Genomic DNA, 12,129 nt, shown 5'->3' on the forward strand with positions numbered 1-12,129 from the left:
GTATCTAACTAGGCTCTAGATATGTAGGATGTCATACCATTACCACGTTCTCTCTAGTTAGATCATGACATATGTGACTGAGGTATCTAACTAGGCTCTAGATATGTAGGATGTCATACCATTACCACGTTCTCTCTAGTTAGATCATGACATATGTGACTGAGGTATCTAACTAGGCTCTAGATATGTAGGATGTTATACCATTACCACGTTCTCTCTAGTTAGATCATGACATATGTGACTGAGGTATCTAACTAGGCTCTAGATATGTAGGATGTCATACCATTACCACGTTCTCTCTAGTTAGATCATGACATATATGACTGAGGTATCTAACTAGGCTCTAGATATGTAGGATGTTATACCATTACCACGTTCTCTCTAGTTAGATCATGACATATGTGACTGAGGTATCTAACTAGGCTCTATATATGTAGGATGTCATACCATTACCACGTTCTCTCTAGTTAGATCATGACATATGTGGCTGAGGTATCTAACTAGGCTCTAGATATGTAGGATGTCATACCATTACCACGTTCTCTCTAGTTAGATCATGACATATGTGACTGAGGTATCTAACTAGGCTCTAGATATGTAGGATGTCATACCATTACCACGTTCTCTCTAGTTAGATCATGACATATGTGACTGAGGTATTTAACTAGGCTCTAGATATGTAGGATGTCATACCATTACCACGTTCTCTCTAGTTAGATCATGACATATTTGACTGAGGTATCTAACTAGGCTCTAGATATGTAGGATGTCATACCATTACCACGTTCTCTCTAGTTAGATCATGACATATGTGACTGAGGTATCTAACTAGACTCTAGATATGTAGGATGTCATACCATTACCACATTCTCTATCTCTACATCATCATCCGTCATAGAGTTAACTCTATCTCTAAATTGTCAGCCATTATACAGTAATGTCTCTCACTAAATCATCAGCTGTCATACAATAAACTGTATCTCTACATCATTAGCCGTCATACAGTAAACTCTATATCTACATCATCAGCCGTCATAGAGTAATCTCTATCTAAAAGCAATATGTATGAATAATACTGAGAAATTACTGAAGTTAAAACAATGGTCTAATGAGTCTTATTGTTTGTTTTATTTAGAATTTATAGAATGAAATAATATTTAGACAGAATTCTTGTTTATTGTTCAAGTCACATTTTACGTCACTGATACTACGTTTCCAGTACTTGTTGTTGTTGGTTTAGTCGAAAACAGCCTGTTTTATTTTTGTAGAACCTACTATTCAGTGGTCATCGTAACTTACTAATTCATTGTCTTGTGAACGTTACATATTCACGTGCCTTTAGTAAATCAATTTCATGTGATAATAGAACATACTTCTTTATTTCAGGTCCTTTGTCTCTTACAGAAGCTAACTGCACTGGTCCTCAAACAATTGGTTTCAAGGAATTTGAGATAGAAAAGTAAAACATTTATTTGAAACCTTTCAGAAAAATAGATTAAGAAACCTTAAGTTTTGTTGTAGGGTCTTATAAATCTCAAGGTGAAAACATTTTCTGTCTGTTCTTCATCTATCAATAGCACAGGGTTTTACAAAAACTCAATATTCCAAAATATTAAATACAGTTCGTTTTATTTAACGACGAAAGAACCCCTTCCGTAAATATTTTCAGAACAGTTGAACTTAAATTCGAGATAAAATATTAAAATGTATTTTAAAAACGTTGGGTTTTGGAGTTAAAATCTTTCTTAACGAACAAAATGTGTGTCTTATAAAGAATATGACCTTGCGCTCTGTAGTAAAAACTAAGATATGTTATTATAGAAAGGAGGTCTTAGCGGGGCCTAGAAATTAACATACCAGGCTATGAATCTGAGAGTCCATGGTTCGCCTCTCGTTTCCATAAAATGACACTTCCCATTTTATGTACCTTGGTGAGTTTAAGTTAGGGTAGCTCAAGAGTTGGCGGTGGGTGTTGTCTACTAGCTGCCTTCCCTCTAGGGATGGTTAGTGCAAACAGTCTTTGAATAGCTTTGAGAGAACATTCGAAACAAAGTAATATATGGATATGTATCCGAATACTGATTTTAATGTCTTGCTTAATAGCCTGTATATTTTCGTTTTGATTTTTTTTAAACGTTAGGTTTATGTTTTGGTTTCTAGCAAAGAGTAAGTTGTTGTTTAAATTTCTAGTAAAGACTGTATATAAAATACGAATCAAAACCTTTAAATCAAACCTTTAAAATAATCTTAAACTTACAAGACCAACAAAATTCTGGTTACCAATTGGAAACGTTGTTATTATTATTATTATAACTTCCAGGATAATCCTGAAATGGTTCTTTGTTCTGTTTCACCAAATAGTTCCTAGGGGACTGGTATGAACTCTTCAAGACCCATTCTGGATTCGCCAACTTGAAGTCTGGTTTGTGGCGGCTACAAATGACGGAAGATAAAAAGCTATTGTTTACCTACTCAGCAAATACAGAGTAAGTTTGGATATCAATAAGCAACTGATGTCTAACTTAGTGGTGAGTGTTAGCTAGTTTTATCAGTTTGTCGGTCGTTCTGGCTCCTATATTGTGAGTTGTGTTTGGTTAATCATGCGTCTTGTAAAAGAGCGTCAGCTGTTCTTTATCTGTTAAATATTAGGTTGAGGAATAATCCGTGAGCGTTTTTAAATAATTTCATTCAAGCATTACATACAAGACTATACAATACTTCAATGCATGAACACATTACACCCAAAACATTTATTATGATACTTTATTTCATGTAATACCTAGGTATATAGTATGCATTGTTTTAAACGAAATTGCAAGAAATTAAATGCGAAAAGCAGATGGTGTCGAAAATGCTCGATTTTGTCCATTTGACATTCCATTTAATGAGCTGAAAATGAAAGCAAAAAATTAAAGACATATGAAAATCAAACACACCATCTATTAGAGCAAAAAATTATCTACCAAATGACATGAAATATTTTGCGAAAGCGTTTCATTTATGAATATATTTTGTTAACTTGAAAAAACGCTCACGAATTATTCCTCAACCCAATATAAACCCAAACAGTTGTTCCTTACTCAATGAAATAAATTGTTATTGTTTACCAAATCGTTTTTATGTAACAGCTACTTAATTTGTCCGTTCCGGATATGGAATGAGATAGATGTAACAACAGCATCGAAGATTTGCCTTCTCTGTAACAGAAGTCATTGATTCGAGATTTATTGTTTTTTATCACAACTCGTACCCTAGTCTGGACTTGTGACATCCAAAAGTGTTACATGGAACACGATTTGTGTAGAATGTAATAATTCAAAATGTCTCTGACTTGAAATTAAGTGAAACAAAAAGTAGTTTTCAACCTTGACTTTAAAAAATAACTTTTTTTACGCCTAACAAACATCACAACTTTATACAGTTCCTAACATAGGTGTCGCTTTTTCCTCACTATAGTGATAAGCACTGTATCAACCCTGTTCGTGGAGAGTTGCAGCTAACCGGAGATAAGCCTGGAGAGATGGTTTTGAAATATGTTCGATTCAACTCAAGAGTCGAAGGTAGGACTAAAAGATTAATTTATGTTTAGCTCGTTACGTGATGGGGGGAGAGGAGATGTGAAATGTCAATTTTAACAGCTTCCTATGTGACTTATGGGGTAAACAGTCCAGTAAGACTAGCTGACCGAAACAAATGGCAACCAGTAAGAAACACTTGCCGTCTACTCGACTTCTCTTAAATGAACAGCACGAATGAGTGCAAATAATTGTGGAGACTTTCTGTAACGCAGCCCAAAACATTAACCACTAGGCCACATCCGTCACACGAGTGGTTTAATTCTTTTCTACGAACTCAGTTAGTAATATAAAATTAAAGATCTAACTACTACAAATATTAACTGATGTTAAATACCAACCATTGCGTATATTTATTTGATTTGCGCAAAACTACTAAAGGAAAAATAGCTAGTCAACACAATCCACAGTCAACTCTTAGCCTATTCTTTTACCAGCGAACAATGGGATTGATCTTAACTTTATAACGCTCCCTTGACTAAAAATGCAAGCATGTTCAGAGACAGAGATTCGAACTTGCACTTTGCGAGTCTAGAGCCCTAACTACTAGACCGAACAACATCCCAATTATTAAATCGAGTGTATTTGTTTGTTTTCGTTTACATCAGCACTTTGATATAATTTTTTAATGTTTAGATTTACATCAGCACTGTGATACATTTTTTTTATGTTTAGATTCATTTCTAGCGTTTTTATAAAACTTAAATATGTTTGCAGGATCCTATAGACAAAAACGAAACACACAAAAAACTGGTTCAACACATGTGTTTCAGAGAAAAGTAGGCCCGGCATAGCCAAGCGTGTTAAGGCGTGCGACTCGTAATCTGAGGGTCGCGGGTTCGCCCTTTCAGCCATGGAGGCGTTATAATGTGACGGTCAATCCCACTATTCGTTCGTAAAAGAGTAGCCCAAGAGTTGGCGGTGGGTGGTGATGACTAGCTGCCTTCCCTCTAGTCTTACGCTGCTAAATTAAGGACGGCTAGAGCAGATCGCCCTTGAGTAGTTTTGCGCGAAATTCAAAATAACATAACATTCACTATTGTTTATTCACAAAACTACATTCCAGATAATAAAAAATAACAATATTTTTTCGAAAGTTATCGTTAAAAGCTTTTAAAACTAAATAATAATAAATGTTTTTATTAAACTATACAAAAACACACGTACACGTACATGTATATAAAATAATTAAGTTTTTAATATGCGTTTAGCGTTAATTTTTATTTTACTGGTTCGCAAAAAGGTTGAAATTAATACACTTGTTTTGAATTTCGTGCAAAGCTACACGAGAGTTACCTGCGCTAGCCGTTCCTAATGTAACAGTGTAAGACTAGAGGAAAGACAGCTAGTCATCACCACTCATCGCCAGCTCTTGGGCTACTCTTTTACCAACGAATAGTAGGATTGATTGTTTCATTATAACGTCTCCACGGCTGAAAGGGCGAGCATGTTTGGTATGATTATGAAGAAAGCTTCCTAACCACCTGTCCATGCTGGGCCTAATAAATACGCCTAAACATAACATTCTTAAAATGTCCTTTACAACCTTTTAACAATATTTTTCCGTAACTTGAGAACGTCTTTCATTTTTTTACTTTCTTTGATACTTTCTGTGTCTGTTGGTAAGGGATGCTAAGTAATAGTTTATCTTATCTGTGCATACTCTTAGCTATTGTTGAACTAATAAGGCATTTAGGCAACCGTACTTGTTGACGATTCTTGATCGACTGTTGTCTGACCAAAATGTTGGATTTGACTGTCACTCTTTCAGCGCAGCCACGTCCTTAAAGTGCAGAGTGAATTTTTGGCATCAGATTTCGAATCAAGACTTTTCTTTCTCAAAGTCTGGCACTAACTACTAAGCCACATCTGTTCCTAAACATTAATAACAAGTCAAATTTACCTTCGAATTGCCAAACATTTATTTATACGTCTACCGTACATTCCCTACAAAAACGCATAAAAATTCGATATTCAAAATAAGGCAGCTAATACCCTTTTATTTTTCACAAGAGTATTTAATGATAAAGTATCTACAGGGTCCTACAAAAGTAGTTTCACCACAATTAGTTCTGTTTTTATCTTCTTATTTTAAGCTTATTGCTGGAGGGATTGTCTTAAAGAAACGAATGACTGAATGCATTTTGAATGTGTAAAATGCTTGACAAATGTGTAAGTACTAGGCCTAATTAGATAAAGCATCTCTTGGAAGACTGTATATAAACAAATTATTAAAATACTAGGCCTAATCAGACAAAGCGTATTTTGGAAGACTACTCATTAAGAAACTATTAAAATACTAGGCCTAATCAAATAAAGTATATTTTGGAAGACTACTCATTAAGAAACTATTAAAATACTAGGCCTAATGAAATAAAGTATATTTTGGAAGACTACTCATTAAGAAACTATTAAAATACTAGGTCTAATCAAATAAAGCATATTTTGGAGGCCAACTAATAAAGAAACTATTAAAATACTAGGCGTAATCAAATAAAGTATATTTTAAAAGACTACTCATTAAGAAACGATTGAAATACTAGGCCTTATCAGACAAAGCATATTTTGGAAGACAACTCATTAAGAAACAATTAAAATACTACGCCTAATCAAATAGAGTAAATTTATATAGGCCTAACGAACTCAAGTATATTTTAGAAAACTACACATTAAGAAACTATTAAAATATCAGGCTTAATCAGACAAAGCATATTTTGGAAGTCTACTAATTAAAAACAATTAAAATGCTACGCCTAATCAAATAAAGTAAATATATATAAGCCTAATGAAATAAAGTATATTTTGGAAAACTACTCATTAAGAAACTATTAAAATACTAGGCCTAATCAAATAAAATATATTTTGGAAGACTACACATTAAGAAACTATTAAAATACTAGGCCTAATCAAATAAAGTATATTTTAGAAGAATACTCATTAAGTAACTATTAAAATACTAGGCCTAATCAAATAAAGTATATATTCGAAGACTACTCATTAAGAAATTATTAAAATACTAGGCCTAATTAGACAAAGCATATTTTGGAAGACTACTCATTAAGAAACTATCAAAATACTAGGCCAAATCAAAGAGAGTATATTTTAAAAGACTACTTATTAAGAAATAATTAGAATACTAGGCCTAATCAGATGAAGTATCGTTTGGAAGACTAGTTATTTCAGATTTATTGCTATATTAATTATTTTAAATTTCAAATTTCCGACTTATTCTTCCAATTCACTACTTTTTGAGGGTGTATATCACATCATGCCGAGTGATTCTGATTCTCAACTGGGCGAAACAGTTGAGTGAAACTTTATGCATAAAATACGTAGGAAACTAGCAGTAACTAATCAGCTTAACTTTTTATCTTATTTCTAGTCAAGTAGTTTGTGTGTATGTGACTCTGAGGTTATAAGAGATCTTGCAACCAATATTAATAAACTCGAAAAAATTCGATTCATGAATGGTTAAGAACTCTTGCTTTTTAACTGATATGAACCATATGTACCTTACCGTTTACTTCAACTTAAGGAGATTAGGGAACTTGTACAATTACAAGATTTTTTCTTGATTTCTCTAACAGAAAAATTCCAAGTGATTTACCTTGATAAAAAGTACGAAACTGCTGTTGCCTATGCTTGTTACCGCCACCTATCGGATGGCAAAAGATGTGATCCTCGAGCATTGTATGCAGCTATTTTGTCACGCAAGCAATCGTCTCAACTTCCAAGCGACCTGACGCTAGTCACCCAACATCTATATATAGACCGGGATTTGATGATACCTCAGCGACCTTATAGTAAGATCTTAGATAAATATTGTCAACAATAAGAATGACACAAAATTACCACAATAAATAATTAAGAGTGAACGTCATTATTGTATATTAACATAGCATTTTGTACAGAAACACAATTATAAAGTCATGTTAACAACATATCTTAGATGTGTTGTTAATAAAAATAGGGCGTAAATAATTATATTTCATAATTATAATTCAAAAAAACAATTACGTTGACGCATGTAACAATAAAAAAAACTGTAAAATTTACAGATAATTGTAATGACAAAGAGTGAATACGCTTGTACACATATCACTTTGTTCTTCAGAAATATATAACATTGTTCTCATGCAGACCTCACTTTGTTTTCTAAATATCTATTACATTATTGTTACATATAGATACTACCTTGTTCTCTAGATATCTATTACATTATTGTTACATATAGATACCACTTTGTGTTCCAGCTATTTATTTCATTATTATATATATAGATACAACTTTTTCTCTAGATATATATTTCATTGTTATATATATAGATACCACTTTGATCTCTAGATATATATTTCATAGGTAGATATATAGATACCACTTTGATCTCTAGATATATATTACATTGTTATATATATAGATACCACTTTTTCTCTAGATATATATTTCATTGTTATATATATAGATACCACTTTGTTTTCTAGATAAATATTTCATAGTTATATATATAGATACCACTATGATCTCTAGATATATATTTCATTGTTATATATGTAGATACCACTTTGCTCTCTAGATATATATTACATTGTTATATATATATATATACCACTTTGCTCTCTAGATATATATTACATTGTTATATATATAGATACCACTTTGATCTCTAGATATATATTTCATTGTTTTTTATATGGATACCACTTTGATCTCTAGATATATATTTCATTGTTATATATATAGATACCACCTTGTTCTCTAGATACATATTACATTGTTATATATAGATACCACTTTGTGTTCCAGCTATTTATTTCATTATTATATATATAGATACCACTTTGATCTCTAGATATATATTTCATTGTTATATATTTTGATACCACTTTGATCTCTAGATATATATTTCATTGTTATATACATAGATACTACTTTGATCTCTAGATATATATTACATTGTTATATATATAGATACCACTTTGATCTCTAGATATATATTTCATTGTTATATATATAGATACCACTTTGATCTCCAGATATATATTACATTGTTATATATATAGATACCACTTTGATCTCTAGATATATATTTCATTGTTATATATATAGATACCACTTTGATCTCTAGATATATATTACATTGTTATATATATAGATACCACTTTGATCTCTAGATATATATTACATTGTTATATATATGTAGATACCACTTTGATCTCTAGATATATATGTCATTGTTATATATATAGATACCACTTTGTTCTTTAGCTATTTATTTCATTGTTATATATATATAGATACCACTTTGATCTCTAGATATATATTACATTGTTATATATATAGATACCACTTTGATCTATAGATATATATGTCATTGTTATATATATATAGATACCACTTTGATCTCTAGATATATATTTCATAGTTATATATATATAGATACCACTTTGTTCTCCAGCTATTTATTTCATTGTTATATATCTAGATACCACTTTGCTCTCTAGATATATATTACAATGTTATATATATATATAGATATCACCTTGTTCTCTATATATATATTTCATTGTTATGTATATAGGAACCACTTTCATCTCTAGATATATATTACATTGTTATATAAATATTTCCTTTTTTGTCAGATTGTGATCTGAACCATTACGAACCAGATGATGAACTTGACTCTGAACAAAGCTGGGAACCGGGTAATAAATTAATTAATTTTCAACGTTATTTTAAAATGTTTTCTTTCGCTATTATTGATTTGTAGAAAGCTGGAACGCATACTTTATGCATGGGTTCGTAAAATAACAACTTTGTGACGTCACTATTTTGTTATTGAATAAGTTTCAATTATTCATAACCATTAAAAGTTTTTAATCATGTCCTGACGATGTCTGTTCTCACAGAATTATGTCACGAACATCCAGAGCGTGGCCACTGTGACCAGTCCCAAGTCAACTACTACTACAGCCCACTCTCTGGACAATGTGAGACTTTCTTATATTCGGGCTGCGGTGGAAACAGAAATAACTTCATTTCCTTACAAGAATGTCAACAGCAGTGTGTTGGTACGTATTAAACAATGTTGTAACAGTTATAATAACGTCAACAGCAGTGTGTTGGTATGTATTAAACAATGTTGTAACAGTGTGTTGATACGTATTAAACAATGTTGTAACAGTTATAATAACGTCAACAGCAGTGTGTTGGTATGTATTAAACAATGTTGTAACAGTGTGTTGATACGTATTAAACAATGTTGTAACAGTTATAATAATGTCAACAGCAGTGTGTTGGTACGTATTAAACAATGTTGTAACAGTTATAATAATGTCAACAGCAGTGTGTTGATACGTATTAAACAATGTTGTAACAGTTATAATAACGTCAACAGCAGTGTGTTGGTATGTATTAAACAATGTTGTAACAGTTATAATAATGTCAACAGCAGTGTGTTGATACGTATTAAACAATGTTGTAACAGTTATAATAACGTCAACAGCAGTGTGTTGGTATGTATTAAACAATGTTGTAACAGTGTGTTGGTACGTATTAAACAATGTTGTAACAGTTATAATAATGTCATTAAACGTACTTTGATAAGTATACAAATATTACAATGATACAAGTTGATGTATGTATAGAACAATGTTTTAGTAATTACAACAATTTTAAGACGAGCGTACTAATATGAATAAAACAAAGACAGGATTATTTTTATTTCAAAAATCAATAGTAGCATTTTTTACTCTATTTATTTACTTACATTTGAGTCATATTTCCAAGGTTATACGTTTGCTTGGTTCGGTTTGTTTTGAATTTCGCGCAAAGCTGCACGAGGACTATCTGCGCTAGCCGTCCCTAATTTAGCAGTGTAAGTCTAGAGGGAAGGCAGCTGGTCAACACCACCACTGTCAACTTTTAGTCTACTCTTTTACCAGCGAATAGTGGGATTGACCGTCAAATTATAACGCCCACGGCTGAAAGGGCGATCATGTTCTGGTGTGACGGGTATTCGAACCCGCGACCCTCAGTTTACGAATCGAGTTCCTTAACCACCTGTCTATGCTGGGCCTATACGTTTGTCTTTACCAAAACAAAATCCGAAAACCTTCAAATTGAGTTTCTCAAAATTTACTCAAAATTATTCTTTTAAGCCTCGTCTTAATATTTTTGATTTAACAACCTATCATGTTTATTGTAGGCGAGGATTTATCGGAAATTCCAAATTCAAGTAATTCTCTTACTGTTTTACAGTGCTAAGTCTGTCAGTTGAACTTTTTCTTCAAAAAATTTATGGATATAAATTATCTTTGTTTCTGGAAAAGACAAATTAGAAAACATAATGCATGAATAGCCAGTTTGACCACACATTCGTCACCTCTGGTAAAATATAAATGAGTTTGACCTGGCACGGCCAGGCGGTTAGGGCGCTTGACTCACAATCTGAGAGTCACGGGTTCAAATCCCCCTCACAACAAACATATTCTCAGCCGTTAAGGCGTTATAAGGTTTTACCACTATTCGTTGGTAAAAGAGTAGCCCAAGAGTTGACGGTGGGTGGTGATGACTAGCTGTCTTTCGTCTAGTCTTACACTAGCGCAGATAGCCCTCGAGTAGCTTTTCACGAAATTTAAAGAAATAAAACAAACTTATGTGTAACCATACAATGTTGAATGAGGAAGTTCTTTGGAAGGTTATGTGTAACCATACAATGTTGAATGAGGAAGTTCTTTGGAAGGTTATGTGTAACCATACAATGTTGAATGAGGAAGTTCTTTGGAAGGTTATGTGTAACCACACAATGTTGAATGAGGAAGTTCTTTGGAAGGTTATGTGTAACCACACAATGTTGAATGAGGAAGTTCTTTGGAAGGTAAAAAACAAACTCACTTTGTTATTATCTACTCGATACATACTAAACACATATTCAAATAAAATGTTTGTTTTTCTTTCAACAAACGATGTCATTTAAAAATAACAATTTGATTTTATGAAATACAAACTGGTTGTAGCTCAGATTAGGAATACGTGGTAGCTTCATTTGTGCTTTCCCGTTTCTTTCAGATAAAACAGGAACTTTCATGTGCCCTGACACGGCAACTTGTGCCTTAACATGCCCACTCTGTTGCGAAGAAGAGAATGGATGCATCGAATGCAACTGTGGAACAGAAACTAAAGGTGGGATCCAAACAATGGATCATTTTATGTAATATTTTTGTATGTCATAAAGTGCGTCGTTTGTCACGTTTCTTGAATACGTAGCAATGTCCATAAGGTTCATAAATAGTTGAAAACATTTCATAAAGAAGGTTTATGTCTTGACCCAAATGTTTGGAATTTTACTTTTTGTATCAAGAGCCACAGTTTGGGATATACTGTTGAGTTGTAGGTTTAGGCAGCTGTAACCTAGCATTCACAAATACTTAAAACAATTAATATACAGTACATATGAATTTAAAAACAAAGGGCGCTCTTGTGTCATCAGAAAATAATTAAGATAAAATAAATAAACGTACTGTTTCTTATACCATACTGAGAACATCAAACCTTA

The 12,129-nt window shown here is 32.5% G+C and overlaps 1 protein-coding gene across 5 annotated transcripts in view; it reads left to right on the forward strand.

The window, feature by feature from the left end:
• The first annotated feature begins 2,361 nt into the window (after positions 1 to 2,361).
• LOC143247753 (uncharacterized) overlaps positions 2,362 to 12,129 on the forward strand; it is a 37,012-nt gene continuing 27,244 nt past the window's right edge. For all 5 annotated transcript variants that reach the window (XM_076496183.1, XM_076496186.1, XM_076496184.1 and 2 more), the window contains exons 1-6: positions 2,362 to 2,486; positions 3,457 to 3,560; positions 7,163 to 7,378; positions 9,215 to 9,277; positions 9,482 to 9,643; positions 11,643 to 11,756. In XM_076496183.1, coding sequence (XP_076352298.1) covers positions 2,440 to 2,486; positions 3,457 to 3,560; positions 7,163 to 7,378; positions 9,215 to 9,277; positions 9,482 to 9,643; positions 11,643 to 11,756 — 706 coding nt within the window. In that variant the 5' untranslated portion in view covers positions 2,362 to 2,439. The remainder of the gene's footprint in view (positions 2,487 to 3,456; positions 3,561 to 7,162; positions 7,379 to 9,214; positions 9,278 to 9,481; positions 9,644 to 11,642; positions 11,757 to 12,129) is intronic.

Source organism: Tachypleus tridentatus, chromosome 3, assembly GCF_004210375.1.
Source record: "Tachypleus tridentatus isolate NWPU-2018 chromosome 3, ASM421037v1, whole genome shotgun sequence".
Taxonomy (NCBI): domain Eukaryota; kingdom Metazoa; phylum Arthropoda; class Merostomata; order Xiphosura; family Limulidae; genus Tachypleus; species Tachypleus tridentatus.